General features: G+C 44.6%; 1 protein-coding gene across 1 annotated transcript in view; it reads right to left on the reverse strand.

The window, feature by feature from the left end:
- The window catches only part of LOC309551581 (squalene synthase-like), a 57,038-nt gene that overhangs the window by 16,807 nt on the left and 15,560 nt on the right, over positions 1-24,671 (reverse strand). Inside the window, exons 3-5 of the mRNA XM_082252218.1 lie at positions 16,466-16,594; positions 9,795-9,986; positions 5,711-5,887 (exon numbers count right to left, since the gene is read on the reverse strand). Of these exons, the coding sequence (XP_082108344.1) occupies positions 5,711-5,887; positions 9,795-9,986; positions 16,466-16,594 (498 nt within the window). The remainder of the gene's footprint in view (positions 1-5,710; positions 5,888-9,794; positions 9,987-16,465; positions 16,595-24,671) is intronic.

The raw sequence follows: 24,671 nt of genomic DNA on the forward strand, positions 1-24,671 counted from the left end.
AAGGGATTCCTGCAAAGATAATGCAAAGTCTCTGAGTGACTCACCAGATTGCTGTTTCTTGCTGAAGAACCTCATCTTGACCTCTGACACGGTTCTGGGTTCAAAGGTGGTGTAGAGACGTTCAAAAATCTGCTCCATGGTCTTTCTCTCTGAGCTTGGCCAAGATTTCACTTCTCTGAGCGCAGCTCCTTCCAATTGCGCAAGAAGAATCTCCATCTGTTGCTCTGGGGATACAGGGTACAATCTGAACACAGCAAGAATTTTTTCTTTAAAGTCCCTTAAAGTATGAATTTCTCCAGAATATCGTGGGAACCAGGGGGCCCCAAAATAATAAGGCATGGTTAAAGGCATTAAGCTTGGTGCTGCAGCGGTTCGTATTGTACTGGGACCGACTGCGGCTGCTGCAGGGGGTCCGCTGAGGTCAGGCTGCACGTCATCTTCCTGCACAGACATGGTGACAGCAGGTGAATTATAGTTAGGTAAGTCAAATGCGTTTTTAGACACTTTTTGTACGGCGTTGCTATGGGCAACCGCTGTCTTGCGGGTGTATGGCCCTTTAAGAATTTTATTCCAGCTGAATACAACGCTGCAGCAATGTTGATTTTGGGTCTCTGGCAGAGTTCCTGCTATTAGTGCTCCTTATAGTTAGTAGAGGCAAATGACAGGTTGCGATTACTGCTCGGACGGCAAGCAATGCAATGTTTTCTCTTCTTTTGCTCGCATGCAAAGTCTCACGACTTCTGGGGCATGCGCTTGTCACACTCTCCTCCCAGCATTGACACAGCAAAGGTAAGGCGGGCTGGCTGGACAATTTTGCATAAATGGGTGGCACCAAAATTTCCCGCTCTTCAGGGCGTGTCACTAACTTATCCACAGTGATGGCACAGACATTTTTGAACAGGAAGGCCTCCGGCAGCCATTTTAAGTGAATAGAAACAGTCAATTCAAATACAGCAAGCAGTTTGTTGACACACAAATGTCTGATTTCCTCTCTTTGGATGCTGCGATTTTTATGCTGATAACTGGGATAACAATTCCATGCGACTTTGAAACAGTTTAAACAGTTCTGTGGCCCCACACAGTGTGCAATAAGTAAACAGTCTCTCAATAAAGCAAAGGGGCTTATTCTGATGCGACAGTCTTTTAGATAAGGCGCAGGGGTTAATATCCTGTTCGTGACGCCAAATTTTTATGCGACGAGCCAGAACCGCAGGGGCGACACGTGAGGTGCACGGTGGGCCGATGAGAGACAGCAATAATACAGTTCATCGGTTTACTCACGGTTAGCAGAAAGCCTCCCTGGGCTGGTCGCACAGTGAAGAGGAAGACAGCACGAAATCCTCCGGGGCACGCTCTGTGATAGGGAATCGCCAGCCAAGATGGTGGTTGAGGTGCCCGTGATGACAGTGGGGTTTAGAGTGCTTGTGGTGGCTGGGTCCCTTGATGGTATTTGTCGTGACGCCAGTACCGTTAATGGTGGTACAACCAGTTGTAGTAGCAATAGTGAAGAATGAGGTAGACAGTGGTAGGATACAACTCACAACTTTTACTGTGACTGGTTTTGATTGCAGCATAAACATTCAGATAGAATACAGTCTCTGGGTAAATAGAGGAATTCTGCTGATCCACTGTTAATAGGTTTTGGTAGGTCTTGACTCAGGCTGTGGTTCAGTATAATGCTTACTTGTTTCTGGTCCCTTTAGAATCCAGTGAAATTTGGTGAGGTTGCCAGTGGCTAAGGAAATCCTTCACCTTTATTCTCAAAGGTCTTGCTGCCGTTTGGTGGCTTTTACCCTTTGATTTTAGCAGTTCCAATTTGTCCCTTCTCTGGACTGACCTTCACTAACCTTCTACATTCTCCTCTGTACACTCACTTCCTGAACTGAACAACTGACCACAGATAAACCTGAGCTGGGATAGATATCCCAGAGTGGTGCTATCCCCATCTTGTGGTGGGAAGTATGAAGCACACTTGACCAGCCTATGAACAGGGATTAAACAGGTGTAGCAATGCAAAATGACATGCAATACAGCGATGACAAAGAAATACATTTGCAGTTCCCACGTGTCCTGAGTGGGACGCTGCATACATACTAAGGACCTCTGTACACTGCCCTATATCCTACTGACCTCTGTACACTGCCCTACATTCTACTGACCTCTGTACACTGCCCTACATTCTATTGACCTCTGTACACTGCCCTACATCCTACTGACCTCTGTATACTGCCCTACATCTTACTGACCTCTGTACACTGCCCTACATCCTACTGACCTCTGTACACTGCCCTACATTCTATTGACCTCTGTACACTGCCCTACATTCTATTGACCTCTGTATACTGCCCTACATTCTATTGACCTCTGTACACTGCCCTACATCCTACTGACCTCTGTACACTGCCCTACATTCTATTGACCTCTGTACACTGCCCTACATACTACTGACCTCTGTACACTGCCCTACATACTACTGACCTCTGTACACTGCCCTACATGCTACTGACCTCTGTACACTGCCCTACATTCTATTGACCTCTGTACACTGCCCTACATTCTATTGACCTCTGTGCACTGCCATACATCCTAGGGCTAGGTTGACACTTGAGTGGGTTTGAATGGGCTGTTGTGCCTGCGTTTTCCACCAAAAAAATTTGCCTGCACCTTTTTCAAAACGCAGCTGCAGGGAAATCGATTTCCCTGCAATTCCCGCACCCACAACCACCCGCTACAGTGTGAACCTATCCTAATGCCCATAAACTCTCCTAAACTCTTGTGCAATATGAGCCACTATACAGTAAGCATTTTATATTCCACTTTTTCTGGCAGAATTTGTGGCATTTTTTCTGCTTCTAATGTGCATGTCCCCTAAACCCTGGTCCACACCAGTGTGCCTTTTTTCCTGAGTACTGGTTGGCAATGAATAGAAGTCTTCATGGATCAAAAGTGTCCCCATTTAAATGAAAGCAGGAGCCCAAATAAGCAGTGGAGCCATTTAAATTGGCTGTGGTAATTAATTCTTCCAGCGTGTTTGATCTTAGCTTCTGATTATCTGGAAAGTGAACGTGAATGATGGAGGTATCCAGGGCGCTTTATGGTGATATAGCGTGTTATTAAAAGCACTGGTGGAGGTTTCATTAGAGAGGAACTCACTGCTCAAGGTGGTATGAAAGCCTGATGACACACACCGGTGCACGCCCTGGCTCGCCTCCGTGGATAATCATTAAAGAAAAGAAACGGCTGCACTCCAGAGGAGGTCAAAATCCAGATTTAATGACTGGACATCCCAGTGTGGCAAACAGTGGCAAGGTATATGTCCAGTCATTAAATCTGGATTTTGACCTCATCTGGAGTGCAGCTGTTTCTTTTCTTTACTGGAGGTTTCATTTAGCAGTGAATTTTTCACTGACACCGATTTAAATGGATGAACCTTTTCACTGACACTGGTTTTAAGGTTGGACTTATCATGGAAATGCTTTTCTGTTTAAGAGGGATATTTTAGTGCAACACTTTTCTATTTAAAACTTTTTATGTACACCATAGTATTATGTATATTTGTGAGTGCTGCTGTATTTATTGATGACTGATTAGCTCTGAGCGCAATTTACTTTACACTTTTTTTAGTAACCTATAGCAACCAATCAGTGAGCAGCAAGGATCTGCAGTAAGTGAGTGTGGACCAGTTCTTTATGGTACATTAACCACTTTCAGACCGGAGGATTTGGCTGCTCAATGGCCAGGCCCTATTTTGCGATTCGGCACTGCGTGACTTTAATGGACAATTGCGTGGTCGTACCCTGTACCCAAACAACATTGACGTCCATTTTTTTCCCCCACAAATAGAGCTTTCTTTTGGTGGTATTTGATCACCTGTGCGATTTTCATTTTTTGCGCTATAAACAAAAAAAGAGCGACAATTTTGAAAAAATATATATATATATATATATATATATATATATATATACATACATACATACATACATACATACATACATATACATATATATATATATATATATATATATATATATATATACACACACACACACATACACATATATATATATATATATATATTTTTTTTTTTTTCACATTCTTTTATATGAAATTCTCAAAAAAAAAAAAAAATTTTAAAAAAATCAAAATTTAACATTTTAGGCCAATTTGTTTTCTGCTACATATTTTTGGTAAAAAAAAAAAATAAAAAATAAAAAATTGCCATAACCGTATTTTAATTGGTTTGCGCAAAAGTTATTGCGTTTACTAACTACGGGAAAGATTTATGTAATTTTTATTGTTTTTTTTTTTTTTTTTACTAGTAATGGTGGCGATCTGAAATTTTTTGTGGGACTGCGACATTGCGGCGGACAGATCGGACCCCCAACTGACATTTTTGACGGTACCAGTGAAATTACTACAGTAATCAGTGCTAAAAATATGCTAAAAATATGCACTGTTACTGTAAAAATGACACTGGCAGGGAAGGGGTAATCCTATATAGCAGGATCACATGACATCACTTCAGGGAGAAGTACGGACTGCTGTGTTTACATCAGCCGTTCGTCCTTCTCTGCCAGTGGTGGTAGATCGCAGGTGGCCGGCGGCCATCGGAGCCGCCTCACACCCGCACTGGCTACCCCGCTGAAGGAGTGGGAGTGCGCCTCCGGCGGCGCGCAATTGCCCCCTAGCTCCTCCCAGGCTAGCGCCGTACATATACGGCGCTTTGCCTGTACGAGCCAGACTGCCGCAGTACATCTGTGGCGGCTGGTCGTAAAGTGGTTAATAACGTTTTTTGAGATAAGTCTATGTGCGTGTTTATTTGTTTTTTTGGGATGTTGGGGTGGAGAGAGAAATTGCATAGGGGGGCCCAAGAAAATGTTTGCCCAGGGTTCAATCCATATTAAAGACGGCCCTGTTGTATGTGCTTGATTGGTTGATCAGGCACCCACTGATGTCATATGGGGGCGGGGAGAAAGTCCAGAGTCTTGTGTAAGTTATCACTTAATTTGCCCATGCAGCATAAATGCATTGGTAATTTCTAGTGCCCATGATGTGCAGAAGTCGCGTACAGCCGCCCATAGACAGGAGATTACATCCGTGTGCATGCCCTACATTACAGCCACCATCACCCATTTATGGGTGTCTGTATGCAAATTCAGGGCATCCCTGGCTCCAGAAATACAGAGCGTTTACGTTGCACGAGTGAATGCAGCATGTGCATGAAGCCTAAGCCTACTTAAAAAAAAAAAAACACACACACATTTTACATAAATACCTTTTTTCCCCCCCATCTTTGGTTGGGTCATGCGATGGAAAGGTTCCTCTTTCTTCACTTCTTCCTCCGGGGATGGACAGGTCCTAAATACTGCAAAGAACAATGCCATGTAATGACCTGCACACTGTTCTCTGCAGCATTATGTGCTAGTCCAGATCACAGGAGGGTAGGTTCCTCCCTCGGGTCCCAGGAAATGGGTTGAATGATGCTGGGTGTTTATCAACCCAGAAGAGGGCCAGCGCTGAATGGCTGAGCTGAAAGCCTGCAGGGTGGCCATTGCAGTTTTCTATTTTACCTTTTGCAGGGCATTTTTTTTTTTCTTTTAAGGATGCAGTTGGGCATTAAATAAATGGTTGAAGAAAATCCATTTTGATTCACCACAAAATTGCTTAGACTACCATCCACTAATATTTTTGCACCAGTAGGTGCACTTACCATCTTGACTGCACAGAATTTGAACACGCTCTGGTTTTGCAGTCGGGACAGGTACAGCAAGACATCAGGCATATGTTGAAGGGCATTGGTGATGAGCTCGTTCAGACACTGCACGGCTGGCACACTATTTTCCGGCTTGGTAAAGTCAGAGAAGTTCTTCCCATACTTACTCCACACCTGGTACAGACAGAGCAACAGACATCAGATTCTGCTCATAGGTCCTAAACCTATTCCACCATCAAAATTAGTACTGCATCTAGGAGATGGACAAGAGCCACCTCCAGTATTGTATGTGACAGGTAAAATCACATACAGTACATCTCTGCAATACATACACATTTCCCCACATTCAGTCTCTTTAAAACACTGCAAGTACAGAAAAATCCCCGCTGATCTGCCAGAAATCCAGTGAGCTCCTAAATCAGGTCTCACTTGAGCAGATAACACAGTGACATAAATCCCATGCTTCATACAATCTCCATAATTCTTACTATAATGGAGTTATCTACATAAAAAGTGGTTACAGTAACAGTAATGTTAAAGAAGATACAAATTAGGCACCAAACACGTCTACTTTACAAGGTCCAGAAGGCCAATAAGACATCAGAGCTAAGAAATATGCATAAGATCTATATTACATTAGTGTGTAAAAAATTGTTATTTAAGGTGGAACTTCACTCTTCTAATCAACATAAGAAAAAAAATGTAATCCTCATGCTGTCTTAGCATTAGTAAATAGATATGAAAGTATATCATTTTAATAGTTTTAAACTTTTTTTTTTTTTTTACATTTCTTTAGTTACTTCCTGTTTTTTTGCCTAAGCAAATGATGTCATACATCCAGGAAGGGGGTAGGAGGGGTTTTCTCAGCTAAGCACACTCTCCGGCATGCATACCTTATCTAAGGGCAGATGGATTCCAGGAAGTAAACACTACATTAATCATTTGCCCCTACTTAAGATGGCCACAGCCAGAAATGCAAGGGGGGGGGGGGGGGTTCAAAGTAATTTCTCAAAAAAATAAAGCATAGAGAAACGGATGAATAGGGTGTTTGCTTTGAATATTACAAATTAATTAAATAGCACTTTTGGTTTGTGGTGTTCAGATGCAGTGAAGATCCGCTTCAATTTCCTAAATAATATGCTGGTTGTTGGATTGTGAAATCTTCTCATACAAATAAAGGATGTCTGCTGGAGCATAATAATAATAATAATGATACTCCAGCACATCTACATTAAACCTACAAGTCTTAGCATTAGTGCCGGAATGAGTAGCTCCATAAAGTAGCAGAAAATAGCAGACTGGAATATGGAGCATATCCAGTTCCACAACTAAATATAACGTAGACTGACTCAGGGCTTCACACAAGAAAATTTAAGCTATAAGTACCATTTTACACTTAATGTTTAGGTGGGGCACAATCTCAAGGAGGGTGGGATGCACCCTATCCATCTTCTCGTGGAACCTTGTTGGGCACCAAACTATCCCTCCATACTCCAGTCTTACTGCCTTTTCCTTTGCATAACAACACAATCCCGGCTAACTTGCTTTTTTACTTCTTCCCCACAGTCCAGTCCTAGTGCACTCCCCACCCTCTACTCAGAGAAATGGGTCTGTATCCATGGGGCTACATATATGTACTACTGTGTCTGTGCTGGGATTGTGCTGCACAGCATGCTCCCAACACAGATTCCGAGCTGTCACCAACAGTTCTGAGTCTCGTTCTAATGGTCCCTCTTCCTGATCCCATGATCACTGTGGTGGGGGTGAGTATACGCTGTTGCACTAGAAAAAATATGAATGTGTAACATGTAATACCATATATAGAAATAAAATAAAACTGCAACTAGAAAAGTCATGTGACAAACACTCCAAACGAATAACAAAATATCAAGGGCAATAATAAAGTGTATACCACCAAATATAAATGTAAATAACAGAACATAAGCGCCGGTTCACATTACCGCGACGCTACTTCGGGTGGCGACCTCCGAGGTCGCGGTGCGAGCAGCGTGCCGCGACCTCGGAGCGGCCGCCACGGACTTCATAACATTGAAGTCTATGGCGGTCGCCTCCTGGTCGCCCCAAAGAAGCTCCGGACCCTTTTTCTAGGTCGGAGCGACTTGTGTCGCTCCTATTAGAACGGGTCCGCAGCTTCCCTATGGGAGGCGACCTGCGGCGACCTGTGAGGCGACCAGGACGCCTCACAGGTCGCCCTAGTGTGAACCGAGCCTAAAGCTCTGCAAATACCAGTGCTGAAACAAACAGTGCAAGTTCCTCAATTATTCCAACTGTAAACAGTCAATAAAGAATATGGGTCTGCAGGAAAAGGCCACCACCTTTATTCTCTTCTGGGCATTCTCTCTCCATAACACGCTTCCAAAAGCAGACTTCCAGGACACATTCCAGAAGTGGTAGGGACGCTGGGAGCTCTATATTGCTATGCAAGGGGACCATTTGATAGTGTATAAACATAGATTAATAAAGTACTTTCTTGTAAACAGAGCTAGTCTCTAAACCTTTTGATACCACCTCGTATTACAAAGATCAGCCCAGCCAGTTCAGGCAGATCATCTCCAATGATGGACATATTAGTATCCACTCCAGGCTCAAAGAATGCATAAATAAAATGGAAAATATAGTGCTCACTGCTAAACATTTTTTAAAAGAAAAGGGAAAAAAACAAAAATAAAAAACACAACAACATGTAATGAGATGAGAGCCTAATATAAATCATATGATGCAGCGCTGCTGCACTAAGAAGGGGGTTGTGTGTGTCAGTGGATGGATGAGAACCAGTAACCTGCAGACAGCCTCCTCTGTCCTCTTTATGGAGGGTTTAAGACCCCGTTCACACAGGAGCGACCCGACTTGCTGGGGCGACCTGTGAAGTCGCGGTGCAAGCTGTGCACCGCGACCTCGGCGCGACATGCACGGACTTCATATAATTGAAGTCAATGCAGGTCGCCCCAAAGTAGTACAGGACCCTTTTTCTAAGTCGGAGCGACTTGTGTCGCTCCTATTAGAACGGGTCCTGTGCTAATCTATGGCAGGCGACCCACCGCGACAGTGTGAATGGGGACTTATATTCTGTTATTTACATTTATATTTGGTGGTGTACACTTTATTATTGCACTTGCTATTTTGTTATTTGTTTGGAGTGTTTGTCACATGACTTTTCTAGTTCCAATTTTATTTTTATATATGTACGGACCCTATAGCGTACATAGCCTGTTTAGACCCGGTTCACACTACTCCGACTTGGGACGCGACTTGTGCAACCTCAAGTCGCCCCAAGTCGCTTGTCATTACAAATTCAATGTAAATGAATGAGAGCCATCTTAATATGCACTACTGAAGTCGCTCCGACTTCAGAAAACATTCCTGTACTACTTAAAGGCGACCTCTATCCGACTTGTGCACATAGACTTCAATGGGAGTCGCCTCTAAGTCGGATCCTTATCTATTTTCAAGCGACTGTGATCAGACTTTCCAGGAAGAAGAAAATGGTTACCCAGGCATCCCCCACAGACAAAGTCGCCTATCATTTAAGTCTCTTCAAAGTCACGCTAAAGTCGCGCTAAAAAGTCGCTCCTTCATGGGGCGACTTTCTGGTCGCGGTAGTGTGAACCGGCTCTATATTTTCCAGTTGATTGAAGTTTCAGTACATTTTGACTGTTTTATCATTACAGAGCCAGAGAATGAGATTGAAACCTGACATTTTAACAGGGGTGTGTAGACGTTTTATATCCACTGTATGGTATTACATGTTACACATTCATATTTTTGGTATGGAGTGATCTATTTTTTGCTTGCAGCTTAATTCACGGTTTATAGCTGGAGGGTGGGATTTTTTATTTACATGATCACTGTGATAGCCTGTGATTAGCTATCACAGTGATCGGTCACTGTGCAGACCACCTGTGTTTTTTTTTTAATCTTGCTCTCCTTGCTAGAGGAGAAAAAAAGGAGTAAAGCAAAGTAAGTGTGTGTAAAAATAATAAAAAACTAAATCTAGAATTTTTTTGTCCACACTATTTTGTGCCAATTTTTTCTTTGGCAGTGGGAAGAAGAGTGTACTAACCTCTTTTGGCCAGAACTCTTGGCCATTCAGCTGGTCTTCCAGGAAATCACGGATGATGTTGGGTTTCTGCAAGAACATACCAAAAGAGCTGGAGAGCTTCTTATCCTCTCCTACAATGGGATCCTCCAGCCCAGTGTCAGAGAATATAACTGACAGGCCACGTAACACCGAAGCGGATACAAGGTCACAGTACTGTGGAAGGAAATATGAAAGACCTTAGAGGAAACAAATAGTGATTTTTATGCATTTTTTTTTTTTGGGGTTCAATAGTTTTTATTGAAAGATTTTAGATACAATACAGGGGTAAAAGGGAATAGGGAAACCTGCCACTACAGGAAGGACAACTAAATAAGTATGTGACATCTACACAGACAGTGATATTGTGTGCCTCACAGGGCAAAAAAACATTATGCTTATGTACATTGTTGCTTATCAGTTTTTATTCTTACACCAAGGTGTCCATGGAAGCCACGCCTTTTCAAAAGCCTTGAGTTATTTCTTTTAACTAATATTTTTTTCAGATGCATAGTGTGATAGGATCATGGTTAGAACTTCAGAGAGGTTTAGTGCTATTCCTCTCTTCCAATGTCTTGTTATTACAAGTCTGGTGGCCAGTAAAATACGGGATATCATTTCACGATAAGTGAACGTATAATTATCTATACCTATGTTTAAAATAGCCAGATCTGGTGTACGATCCTTCAGGATTCCTGAGACATTGGAGAGAAAATGAAACACGCCCCTCCAGAAGCTCCGTATGTTTTTACAATGCCAGAAGATGTGTGTAATGCCTCGTACACACGCAACGATTATCGGCCGACCGATTGTCCGACTTTTGTCCAGAGTGGTGTTTTGTTGGTTGGAATGTGCCTAGACTGCACATAAATTTTCTCGGCCAACAAAAATCTACTTCTGAAGTGATGTCATGTGCTGGTTTACTTTCCGTGTGTTTTTTCTTCTCTGAGCATGCCCAGTCTTGCTCATCAGATTTTTGTCTGCCGAAATCTGTACTGACTGACGGAAAATCGGCCGCTGTGTTGACGGCCAACAAAAATTTTATAGCCTGCACACCAGATTTTATTCGGCCGAAAAGTTAGAGTCATTGTCGAAAGCATCATACTAACAAGCCGAAAATCGGCCTATCGAACGTTGGCCGAAAATTCCCGGCCAATAATCTATGTGTGTGTACGAGGCATTAGGTTGCCAGCTAGGCCACAGCTAGGCCAACACAGAGGAGACCCTGTCGCAGAGAATTGTGCTATACGGTAGGGTGTGAGGTACCACCTGGTTACTATCTTTTGTGTCAGCTCCCAGTGATTTGCACAGTGTGATATTTTGTATGCATGGTGGAGAGCACTGCGCCATTGCCTAATTGTAAAGGATTTCTGTAGGTCCTTTTCCCATGCTAAAAATCGGTGATGTTTTGGAAAGGGACCTTTTGTTTTGGAGTAATTTATAGAAGAAGGATATGCCTTTCCATCTAATAGGAGTGTCTTGGTAGAAATTTCAGATCTCTGTGTGTATGAGGAAAGGATGGAGGGGTTTGGATGTTAGAAAATGGTGGATACTAAGAAGTTGGAAACATTTGATTTTGGGTATGTTGTGTTCCTTACTTATTGCATCTACACTCTTTAGTTTCTCATCATCAGATAAATCCAAAACCCAATTTAGGTTATAGATGGGCCAATTTAGATGTTGTAAGTAAGGCATAAGTGTGTGTGTAAAGGGGGTGCGCTGATAGATGGTTAAAGCTGCTACCAGTATTCAGTGCCTAGTGAATGTGTGTGAAAATATGTATGTTAATTGGTGCGCTAAAACAAATATTTAATGACAAAATCAATAAATAAATGACATAAGAGTGAAACTAAAATTCCACAAATAAGTGACACAGGTGAAAATTCTTGTGTTCAAATAAACATCAAAAAAAGTTCATAAATTGTCCATGAAAAGGTGATGACTCAAACTTTTGAAAGGTGAAAAACAACAGTGCTTTCCAAATCCAATGTGAAAGACCACCACCTAGTGAAATTCCTCCTTCCAGACAGAAAAGATAAGGTGCCAAAATGTTGCAAATAAACTGGAAATAAACAAAAGATCCCACAGTGCTTCAAACCTCCAAGTGCAAACACCCAGGTAAGCCTCTTACCGGACTGCAAACAAAAACCGCTTATTATTCACTCCCAAAGGACACTTCCTTTTACTCCTCATCAGCAATCAAACACTGTTGTCTCAAAGGTATGACTGACGATGGCTCTCCAACATATAACATAAAGGATAGAAACAGCCGATAGCGTAATACCTCTTAGACTTTATTACACAAACAGTATTGCACTTACGTAGGACGTTCTTGTTGCCAGCATATGGATACAAATCATGCAGGGAATTTCTCAGAATACTCGGGTCCGGCTGCAGCGCAGACACCGAGTGACATGTGTGACGGGTACGCCTCCTTTCTGACCCGTTTCCTCCTATGGGACTTCGACTGAGACAGGAGGGGCTTGCACACCGTCACTTGTGCAAGCCCCTCCTGTCTCAGTCCAATAGGGTCAGTCTGACTCCCCGCATCTCCGATCTCGGTAAAGAGCCTACTGATGTAGGCTCTTTACCATGTGACCAGCCGTGTCCAATCACATGCCTGAGGATCGATCTGCGGCTATCCTGACAGGGGGGGGGGTCGGCACTGGTAATCATTGATCATTGATTACCAGTGCAGACCCTCGGGGGGGGGGGGTGCCACTAGATCCACCAGGGATGCCCACCCATGACCCCAGGGATGCCCACTCATGACCCCAGGGATGCCCACTATGGCCAGGGCTCAGGGAGCCCCCCAGTGCCCTCCCCATCAGTGCTGCCTCACAGTGCCAATCATTGCCATCTATCAGCAATGCTGCCCACCAGTGCCCATTATTGCCCACCAGTGCTGCCTATCAGTGCCCATCAGTGCCACCCGTCAGTGCCCATCAGTGCCACCTATAAGTGCCCAGCAGTGCCGCCTATCAGTGCCACCCCATCAGTGGCTGTCAGTGCAGCCTCATCAGTGCAGGAAAAAATGTATTTATTTACAAAATTGTATAGCATAAACAAAAAAACTTTTTTTTTTTCAAACTTTTCGGTCTTTTTTTTATTTGTTTAGCAAAAAAGAAAGCTCTATTTGTGGGGGGAAATTACATAAATTTGGTTTAGGTACAGTGTTGCAGGACCGCGCAATTGTCATTCAAAATGCAACAGCTGAAAATTGGCCTGGGCAGGAAGGGGGTGAAAGTGCCCTGTATTGAAGTGGTTAACATACATAAGTAAGGCATAAGTACATTCAAAATAGAAAGGGGGATTTTAATTTCCTTCATTGACTCCATTTGTATCTGGGAATTCTGAAGTGCCCTCCAAGTCAGTAGGGAGGCCATGATGGTGGGAGGCAAGTTTTTAATTGCAGTGGGAACCCATTTGTCAGCTAATAGTAGTAGGTATAGGTGTCAGGGCTCTGGTGGCAAGCCTGACGTGCAGAGGGTAGCCTCTAGCTCACCAGAGGATGGAGCACAGATGAGTCACCCAGGCAGAAGACACAGGCTAACCCTGATTAAGCACAAGATGTATGTGTGAAACGTGTCTACGAGACTTCATGCTGGTGTCTTTGGTGTCATCACTTGCAACTTTTGGAAATAAAGGTATTTGAAACCTATTGGAATCCCTGGATGTGCGGCTAATTCTTTTCCTACAAGTGTTCCCACGGAGGCGGGCCGGGGGCCAGCACTCTACTGGATATCCTATCTCCTGGCAATCACCACACACTATACACCTGGAGCAGTGTCTTTCCTTTCTTCAGTATCCAGGCTAACCCGAGGTGCGGAATCGAAGTGCCAACCGGTTTTCACCAGAGCCTCTGATGGTGATGATGGATTTTGCTGCGTGTATGGCACAAGGTCGCGGTCCTCGGGGTTGCCCCGCCAGGAGGTGAACAGGTCCGGATCCGGTGGCAGATGAACAGAGAGGGTTGAGACAGAAGAGTGGTCACAGGACAAGCCAAGGTCAGGACAGGCAGCAGACAAGCGAGGTGAGGGACAAGCCAGGAGGTCAAACATGAATCAAGCAGGATACAACAGGTTTCAGGTTCAGGAACATAGGAGGAGCTGCAGACTAGACAGCAAAGTGTAAATGTACCAGCAACCCTTAAATAGGCCATTGGGCGCCAAAACCAGAAAGGTCATTGCATGCGCATGCATGTACCCCTACCTGCCCAGGCAAATGGACACGGTTCACGGCCTTCACGCATATGCGTGCACATTGGCGAACGCCCGTTCGCCATTGAATGGGCAAAGGAAAGGCTCTTGCCTGCGCACTTAAGTGCACACAGGCAACGTTCCTGACAATAGGTTTTTCCCAGGGGCTAGAGCGCTTTCTATGTCCACCCATAAGGTGTCCGTAGGGGAGATGAACCAATAGCGCATGTGGTCTTGTAAAGTAGCTTGGTAGTAATCTTTAATATCTACTAATCCTATTCCGCCTGCTAGTTTATGTTTAATTAATTGGTCGTGGGAACAACACGCACGTTTGTAGTTCCAAACAAAATGTCTAAGGAGCGCCTGCAGCTCCTTAGAAAGGCTCCCCCTCATTTCTCCCTAGTCACTGCTGCCATCTTCTCCCAGTCTTCTTTTGAGTAACAAGTCTACTTTATTGACTGGGCAGGGAAGATGCATCCCTTGTGTATTCCAACTCACAAGGTGGTTTTTCGGCTTCACAATTAGTATGCTGGGTGGAAGAATTTACTGCTTAAAGTGACCCTGTTGCTATATTAAAATAGTCCAGACTAGGGATCAACCAATTATCGGCAAGGCCGATATATCGAGGGCCGATATTGACTTTTGCCGATATATCTGTATCGGCCCCCGGAACTGGCCGATATTGCTCATGTAAGCGTAAAATGATGTCACATAGCATAATTGTGTTTACAAATGTTATTGAATATGCCACTCACATATGTACAAATTAAAGATATAAGCAATTCCACATTATCAGATCTGCTGACAGATCGGTATCTCTCACCCACTTGCCGTAAGTGATACCTGGGTGATACCGCTCCGTTCGGCATCCACTCAATACTGCTCTGTCTCTCACCCACTCCATCTCCCACCCACGCGATACCTACCCACCCGGGTGATACCGCTCCGTCCGGCATATGATCTCGGAGGTCACGTGCATGGTCGAGCGGTATCACCTGGGTATCACTTACGGCAAGTGGGTGAGAGATACCGATCTGCCAGCAGATCTGCTAATGTGGAATTGCTTATATTCTTTAATTTGTACATATGTGAGTGGCATATTGAAGAACATTTGTAAACGAAATTATGCTATGTGACATCATTTTACCCTTACATGAGCATCACCACCTAATGGTTGGAGGAGGAGAAGACTAGTTTCAGACCCTGACATAGGATGTACAAAATATCAGCCCATATTGGCTAATACCGATATGCGATGGCCAAAATATTGGTATCGGCAACGAAAAAACGATATCGGTCAATCCCTAGTCCACACAGTAGAAGAATGTAAACAAAAATTATGACAATTTACCTCCCCGTTGGGTGGTGAGTGAACATTTTACAGAGTGCTTCTTCCTAGAATATTTATCCTAGCTACAGAGTCACTAACTCCAATGGAGAAATGTGAGCTCACCAATCTGGCTGAGTAGTCTGCCAGGAGTGCTTGAATCACAAGACTGTCTGAACAGTTCCAAATGCTTTGCCAAGAAAATAGTTCACATTAACCGTATGTGTTTCAACAGTTTCATGCTTCATGCTTTAGGGGTATTGCGGCGTCATGCATGATGTGATGGCACGGGGTACCCTTACTCCGCACACCACATCAGGCATCATACCGCAGAATGAATGTATGTGATTGAATGTATTTATTAGTATGACCGGAAATGTATTGTAATGTAGTGTATTTATGCGCTGCGTCGCAGTACAGGGGAGAATGTACCCCGACAAAAGTATTGTTTTTTTGTATATCTTTTATGCAAATAAAGATTACATTTTCAACCAAAAAAAAAAGTATGTGTTTCAACAGTCAGATGAGGAGCTTGCCCTAAGGTTTTTCTTTAGATGGATGTATTCATTAAAACTGGCTGCAAGTCAATGTATATACCTTTAAAATGTTTTCCAATAGTGAACTATTCTGTGATATACAGCTGATTACATTTCACAGATGAACTGAGGGTTGTGTGAGGTCTGAGCCTTTATCTGAAATGAGCAGTTGGTAATGATTAAGCACACAGTCAGTGTGTGAAACGCGTCTACCTTGTCACAATTGTCATAATTTGGATGTCCAGTCAATAAATCTGGATTTTGACTCAACCTGGAGTGCTGCCAATTCCTTTTCTTTTATGAAATGAGCAGTGCTGACATTGGCTGGTTAGGAAAGATGTTGGTCAATACACATAACTGAATTGATATTTAGGTCATCAACTCCAATATATCAACGAAACTAAAATAAGATTTCACACAGCCCTCAGTTTATGAAATTTAAAAAGATAATGCCTGTGAAACACTGAAAACACGTCTCCTCTATGACTACATCTAACTGTGTGGGGGCTGAACTCATTTAGTGATAAAACAGATGGGATGTGGAAGGAATCAAATACTGGAAGTGTCCTTTGCACTAGTGATGTCATTTCTTACCTTGTCATAATCTTGTACAGACTCTACTTGCTTTTGTAGGTACTCCACCATCCCAGCCGCTATCTCGCAAGAAACATTGACAATCACCTCCTGGTAGGCCACAGCCAAGTTCCTAAACTCCCGAGAGATCTGAGAACAGATCAGAAGAAAACAAAGCAATATTAAATAATAAAGGATGTTTTACTTACTTGTAAAATTATTATAAAAATTATTATTATTATTTTTAGAGTACAGTACAGGACTCTGTTAGCCAGTGTCCTCAGCTGAATGACCCAATGCCAAAGTTGTTAGGATATCCCATACAACCCCTTCCCACTCCCATCAATATTCAGTCTTTTAGAAGGCAATTAGAGGAAAACCCCAGGACAGAGGGAAGGGTGTCCTGTACTATATTCCAAAAAAAGAACAGAACACAGCTGAAGATGACATGGGTAGAGGCCTTAAAAATAGATGCCTGGTGCTGAGAAGCCCAAGAGGCACTGGCTGAATGAAGACAGTGAGCCTTAACAGGGAAAGGAGGATTCATTTCCTTCAAGGTGTAAGACTTACTCACAGGAGGCGGCTCTCTAATTAGGCAAATTAGGCGGTCGCCTAAGGCCTCGCACCCAAGGGGGCCTCGCAGCCACCTAATTTGCCTAATGCACTGCAGGGGGGGGTCGGTCCACCCCGCGTGCCAGACATGGGGGGGGTGTCAGGGAGCAGAATGCAGGGGACAGGGGTGGACTAAGCGGACGCCTTAGCGCTGGCTCCGGTTCCGCCCCCACATAACTAGTACTGACTGGTTGCTAGAGCCTCCTGGCGTCTAGCAACCAGTGCTTCCTTCCTGCCCAGCATTGAAAGCGGAGGATTTAACTTCCTCCTCCGCACGCCGAGGGTGCTTCCTGGGGCCAAAAGCGGCTGCCCCTTAAGTTGAGCCCTTTCCGCCGCTGCGGCACCTTGGAACAGCCCTGGACTTGAGAGGGGGTGGGAGAAGACCTCACCGCCGCCGACCGGACCTGAGCAGCAGTGGGCGCAGCATCCCCAGCAGGCCACCACCTCCCAGTCATAGCCTGCACTCCTTCCCCAACTTCCGCTGCCAGCTGTCAGCTGTTTCTCTTTCTCTCACCCTCTCTCTCTTCCACCCCCCTCTCTCTCTTCCACCATTCGCTCTCTCTCACAAACTCCTCTCTCTCCCACCCCCTCTCTCTCTCTTCCACCCCCTCTCTCTCCCATCCCCCTTCTCCCCTCCCCCCCTTCCCTCCCTCCCTCCCTCTCTCCTCCCTCTTCCCCCCTTCCCTCCCTCCCTCTCTCCTCCCTCTTCCCCCCTTCCCTCCCTCTCTCTCCCTCCCTCCCTCTCTCTCACCCTCCCTCCCTCTCTCTCTCTCTCTCTCACCCACCCCCATCTCTCTCTATCCCACCCCCTCTCTCTCTCTCTTCCACCCCTCCCTCTCTCTCCCACCCCCTCTCTCTCTTCCACCCCCTCTTTCTCTGTTCCACCCCCCTCTCTCTCACCCACCCCATACCCTCTCTTCCACCTGCCACTCTCTTTCTTACCCACCCACCCTCTCTCTCTTCCACCCCCCTCTCTCTCCCCTCCCCCTTCCCTCCCTCCCTCCCTCTCACCCTCCCTCTCTCTCACCGCCTCCTTCCCTCTCTCTCACCCTCCCTCTCTCACCCTCCCTCTCCCTCCCTCTCACCTTTCCTCTCTCCCTCTCTCTCTCACCCTCTCACCCTCCTTCTCTCTCACCCACCCTCTCTCTCACCCACCCTCTCTCTCACCCTCCCTCTCTCTCACCCTCCCTTTCACCCTCTCTTCCTCTCACCCTCCCTCCCTCTCATCCTGCCTCCCTCCTTCCCGCTCATCCTCCTTCCCTCTCACCCCCTCCCCCTCACCCTCCCCCTCTCTCTCTCTCTCTCTCTCTCACCCTCCCTCCCTCTCTCTCTCTCACCCTCCCTCCCTCTCTCTCTCTCCCTCTTCCCCCTCCCCCTCTCTCCCTCACCCTCCCTCCCTCTCACCCTCCCTCCCTGTCTCTCTCTCGCTCTCTCACCCTCCCTCTCTCACCCTCCCTTCCTCTCTCTCTCTCCTTCCCTCCCTTCCTCTCTCTCTCTCTCTCCCCCTTCCCCTCTCTCTCTCTCCTTCCCTCTCTCTCTTGCTCCCCCTCTCTTTTACTCTTCTCTCTCTTTCTCACTCCTCCTTATTTTTCTCTCACTCCCCCCTCTCACCAACTTTTCCTCTCTCTAACCATCCTCTCTCATCCCCCTTTCTCTCTCTCTTACCCCCCCCCCCCGTCTCTCTTTCCTGTGAACTGGACTAGTTAATCCTGGAGGGGGTAAAGGAGCAATTCATTAGCAATTTCGTTAGCCAGTAAAGTGCAGCAAGAAGGGGTTAATGTTCTGCCACTGGTGCATTAGTGACCAGTGACAGTTATTTAACCCCTTTGTGCTCATTAGTGGCATCAGTTTCAGTGTTAATTAACACTGCCAGTGACCACTAATGCAGCACAAATATTTTAAATAACTCTGCCAATGCCCACCAATGGGGAGGGATTAAAGTTGAATTTCTATTTTAAACCTAACTAGCCTTAGAAAATTCTCCCATCCCCCTCCTAATGACTATGCTAGTTAACCCTTGTAGAAAATATGTATAAACCTGTTTTCAGACTTCTCCAGTCTGGTCACGTTATTCTTTGTGTGCTCCAGTGGTATATGCAGGGGAGAGAAGGGAGAGCCAACAACAGATGGGAGATGGGAACTTATGGGTGATTTCACCGTTCCAGGCTTTACCGGTCATTGTCAAGTGCTCTCTCCTCTCCCTTGCAGCCACCGCTGGCATAATCAGGGGGTACAAATTGCTTGTCTGAAAACCCATGCTACGCCCCTACACATAACCCAAGTTTTGAGGGACAAGGAACCTTAATGCTGCTGTGCTCAGGCAGTGTTAAGAGCGTGTCTCACTTAAGCGAGCCTCGCAAAATTATTTTTCCAATTTTGGGCATGAGTCGGGCCTCATGTCTAAGTTTTGTCTAAGGCCTCACAAAGCCTAGAGCCGCCTCTGCTTACTCATAACCTGCACAAGCCACCTAGAGATGGGATAACCTGCACAAGCCACCTAGAGATGGGAAAAAAAAATACAGGACAGCTCTTACGAGAGCCCACAGGCGGGACAAACAGAGAATTTGAAGAACAGATGGACACAGTGGCCGAGAGATAACTTGCATAGCATTTTCTACCTCTAAACAATGTAGAGAGGTCTCTTTGGGATGCTTTTGGGCAGTACTAATGAAAGTAAATTTAAACCCGAGCTAAATAAATCTAGTTTTGTGCCAAAATAATAAAATGTGATAAATAGGAGTACAAATAAAATATACTGAATAAATGAATGAATGGTGCAGCTGCTGCTCACCAAGTAAAAACTTGAACAGACAAGGACTCAATGCTCAAGGTGGTGTAATTGCCTGATGACTCACACAGGTGCATGCCCCGGCTCGCCTCCGTGAAAACTTGATAAAGGAAAAGGAATTGGCAGCACTCCAGGTTGAGTCAAAATCCAGATTTATTGACTGGACATCCAAATATGACAATCGTGACAAGGTAGACGCGTTTCACACACTGACTGTGTGCTTAATCATTACCAGTCAATAAATCTGGATTTTGACTCAACCTGGAGTGCTGCCAATTCCTTTTCCTTTATCAAGTAAAAACTTGGAAGAAATAGTAAAACCAGATAGCACAGCGCTTGCAAAATAAATATTATAAATAACCAGTGGTAAATTTTTTTAAAAAAGTGCAAAAGATTTCATGCATAAAGTACCAAATGTGACCATAAATAGAATTTACTAATAATGAATAAAGTGTCCAGTGAATTGATAAAGTCCACAGATTAAAAAATGTTTGAATTTCAAGTCCACTAAAGTGCAATATAAATGAAAATTATTGGCATATGAACAAAGTGCAATGAAGTGCTCCAGTGCAGATACAAAGGTGCTTAAAGATGATCACTCGTGTCAGGTGACTTGAACCCCTTCAGGAACCCTACTCACCAGAAAGGATAGACCCTTATTAAGGGTCAAAAACGCTTGTATTTTTGTGGGATCATCTAATCTGTACTTATAGCTGGTAAGGTTTATAGCATGCCAGATCTTCTCCTTAATAGGATAAGCTGAATGGTATACCTTCAATTGGGTATCCCTTCAATTAACGTCTGCTCCAAACTCTTCTTCAGGCTGGAACTCCGCTTTTAAATATGATTATTGGTGGGCTGTGCCAGCAAGTCATTATTCCAAACCGAGTCAAAGTTAGCTCTCCACAGACCCAATATCCAGGGCCACCCAATTAAAGGGATACCATTCAGCTCAGGGGCGTAACTACAGGGGTTGCAGGGGTTGCAATTGCAACTGGGCCCCATGCTCCAGGGGGCCTGTGTTGCTCCCCTGTACATCTGGATAGGATAGGATGTCACAATAGAGAACCAGGAAGGGGTCGGTAAATATGTAATTTACCAGCTCCTTCCTTTTCTGAATGGACAGAGTCATAGTCAGTGACATTGTAAAAAAAAAATAAAATAAAATGATAAAAAATAATGCAATTAAAATACCAAAAAATAAAAACTATTGACACCAGTGGGTGAACTTCCAGGATCGCAAAGGTCACACTTGCGACCGGGCCCTGGCATTCCACCACCGTGGGGAGGCGCCAAGATGGCAGGAAGGGGGCCCACTGCAGAACTTGTGAAAGGGTCCCACAATGAGAGTAAAGGGCCCCAGGCTTAAAGGGAAGGGCCCCGGGCAGGAGTTCGGGGGGGCCCTTCATGGTTTCTTGCACCGGGGCCCTGAAGGTTCTAGTTACGACTCTGATTCAGCTTATCCTATTAAGGCGAAGATCTGGCATGCTATAAACCTTACCAGCTATAAGTACAGATTAGATGATCCCACATAAATACAAGCGTTTTTGACCCTTAATAAGGGTCCATCCTTTCTGGTGAGTAGGGTTCCTGAAGGGGTTCAAGTCACCTGACACAAATGATCATCTTTAAGCACCTTTGTATCTGCACTGGAGCACTTCATTGTACTTTGTTCATATGCCAATAATTTTCAGTTATATTGCACTTTAGTGGACTTGAAATTCAAACATTTTTTAATCTGTGGACCTTATCAATTCACTGGACACTTTATTAATTATTAGTAAATTCTATTGATGGTCACATTTGGTACTTTATGCATGAAATATTTTGCACTTATTTAAATAAATTTACCACTTGCTTGGTTATTTATAATATTTATTTTGCAAGCGCTGTGTTATCTCGTTTTACTAAAGGCAGGACTAAGTCCTCAATAAAGGTGGAAGGAGGAAACCACCTAAGGAAGAAAACATGCCAGAGGCCCCAAAATCTCCTCGTCTTTATAAAGAATAAGGAAAGACTCTTTATAGGAAAAAGGCCACAAATTTTGGGACTAGTCTTGCTGAAGTAATAGCCACGTGAAAAAACACCTTGAGAGTAAAGTAAGCCAAGGGGATATCCCAAGTAGACTTAAAGGGAGGCTTCTGTGAAGCCACCAAGACCAAAATTGGGATACCAAGGCTACACAGATGTATAACTAGGGAAAACAATGCAAGCCATCCCCTGAACAAAGCCCTTATCAAAAACAGTGAGGCCAGTGGTCTCTGTAAGAGGTTGGCCAATGCAAATATTTGCCCCTTAAGGCTGCTCAAGGCCAAAATGTTGCTCCATATCAAATTGTGAAAAGGACAATACACTTTCCATGAAGTATCATCTAGGGAAACTTCTGTAGTGCTACCCCTGTAGGAGGCGCTGTATAGGATAGGTCCTTTGCCTCGACCTTCTCAAGAATTTCAGCCCCCCTGACACACCAGGTTGAGTGTACAAACATACAATATCCCAGGAATTCACAGAAAAGCAACACTTGGTACCCAACAGTGCTATATCAAAGAAAAAAACAGGAACCAAACCAGATAGTTAAGGCAAACATAATATTTTGTCACCCAATAGTGTTTGTAACTTGTCAAGCAATTAATGGATTAACCATGGTACACAATTTAGCATACAAAGTGATTAAAAGTAGGGACTAGGCATAGCACATTTGGTGTCAAGATCACTATAAACAAAGTATCAAGGCCTTCTCAAGTGCACCAGTGAACAGTAATAAAAGGTTAATCTACTGAGTGCTGGAACTATACTGGCAGAGCACATTGATGGCAGCAATGCTAGTCCTAGATTGATTGGGTATGCACTGCCCAAAAGAAAAGGAAGATGGTAGTGGAGAAGGCAGGGGAACAAAGGGCGACTTGCAGAATAATTACAAGAGGGGCAGTCCTTTGAAATATTCTGCTGGCTATCATTATGGCCCTTTAAGAGTATTGGTGCATTTAATGACAGTCCTAGTTAACCTGCATGCAGTATAGGTACTGTATAGTCTTGGCACAGTTGCGAACTAGATGCGTTTCAGACACGGTTAAGGCTTGGCATAATGTGGTACAAGGTTGGTAAAGGTGCAGTCTAGGTTTGGAGTGAGTGCAGTATGGATGTGGTATGGATTGGGTACACTTGGTGTCCTGCTCTTAGTGACTCGGTCCCTGCTAGCAGTATCAGCAATGGGCAAATGGCCATCTCACCAGTCTCCGGGATGCTGCGGTGACCTCTTGCTGTAGTAGGAGGCCCACCTCGGTCTCTCCCCAAAAGCCTCCAGTGAACAGTGGTGGGAACCAGAGGGCAATTGGATGCTTTGGTCTCCCTGCGGCAGCTGTGCAAGTGCTCTGAAGCGGACATTGCTGCACTGACCCAGGGTGTCCATACTCCCAATCTCAGGCTCGAATCTCTGATTGTATGGTCTGGCAGGCGAATATCCAGGCAGAGGTGTGCCATGAAAAATAACTTTCCCGGGCAGTTTAATAAAAGTATCTCTCCACTCCTACTACACAGTGATTTTAGGATCTGTAGTTTAAAGAGTCCCATTATATTGCTGCTGTCCCAAACTACAACTCCCAGGATTCTCAAAGCTCTGCATTGAAGACTTTGGGCTTGTTTGGCTTTAGGTCTCCCCCTGCTGGCTAGAGGGGAATGGTTTAGCATTACATCAGTATGGAGGGAAGAATAAAAGGCAGCGTCTCCTTTTCAACATTGCTGTAACAAAGCACCTGGCTACACTTCCATGGTTGTACCATGTGAGATAAACCTTTCAAGTGTGATGACAGACTTAGCGAGAGGTTAATTTCTTAGCTTTATACAGCGTTGGAATAAAATAGAAAAATATACCCAGATCTCTCAGGACTTAGGCTTGCCCTCTATCCTGATTATGCAGTTAAGGAAAAATGTGAAGCAGAGGGAAGGTTTATCAGCCGGAATTAATCCCACTGGGTCATGTGTTCACTGCAAAGGCCTTTGGATTCCTAATCCTAGCCACTAACTTGTCCACCTTGACAGATGTCTTGAAACACCACATGGTAAGAATACCGTTTCCTCACATCCAGGTGCTGATGATTGAGAAGGTCCGTATGCTAGTTTTCTATTCCAGGAATGTGGACAAGGCTAGAATGTGCCATTTGGCTTAAGCCATAATTAGGTCTGATATTCAGGTGCCACCCTGATGATTAATGCTGTGGCATTGTCCGACAAAACCTTTGTCCACTACCTTGAGGCTGGTTGGTCCAATTCAGCAGGTATAGGCAAACAGCCCTCAGTTCGAGAATGCTGATGGGAAGTCTGGACCCCTTTTATGACCATGTTCCTTGGGCCGTTTCTGTCCCTAAGTCACCTCTCTGCTCAACAGGTTCGAATCTACCTTGAGAACTGTTCAAGTTAATAGGTGAAAGGACTTTTTCTGATTCCAGCACTGTGCTTGTCAGCCACAAGGTCAGAGAGATCACTGCCTCAGGTCATTGGCATATGAGCTTGTCCAGAGACTGAGGGAGCTTGTCACACACAATCAGCATGTTGAGCTGTGGAGGCCCGGAGTGAAACTGAGAAAAGATCACTGCCTCAGCTGAGGCCTAGAACCCTCATACAAGAAAGGACCACAGGAAGCTTTTTAGAGCCCTATGCTGTACATGAAGTCTGAAGGTAAACAATCTTTCCTGCTCTTGGTCTGTTTGGTCCTTATTATATTGACCGCCAAAAGGAGTGGTGAAGAGTAGGGATGAGCTTCGAGTTCCAGTCGAACGTAAGTTCGACTCCAACATTGGATGTTCGCTCGTTCGTCGAATGACGAACAAA

The sequence above is a fragment of the Pelophylax lessonae genome (genome assembly GCF_965119305.1).
Source record: "Pelophylax lessonae genome assembly, chromosome: 3".
Lineage (NCBI taxonomy): Eukaryota > Metazoa > Chordata > Amphibia > Anura > Ranidae > Pelophylax > Pelophylax lessonae.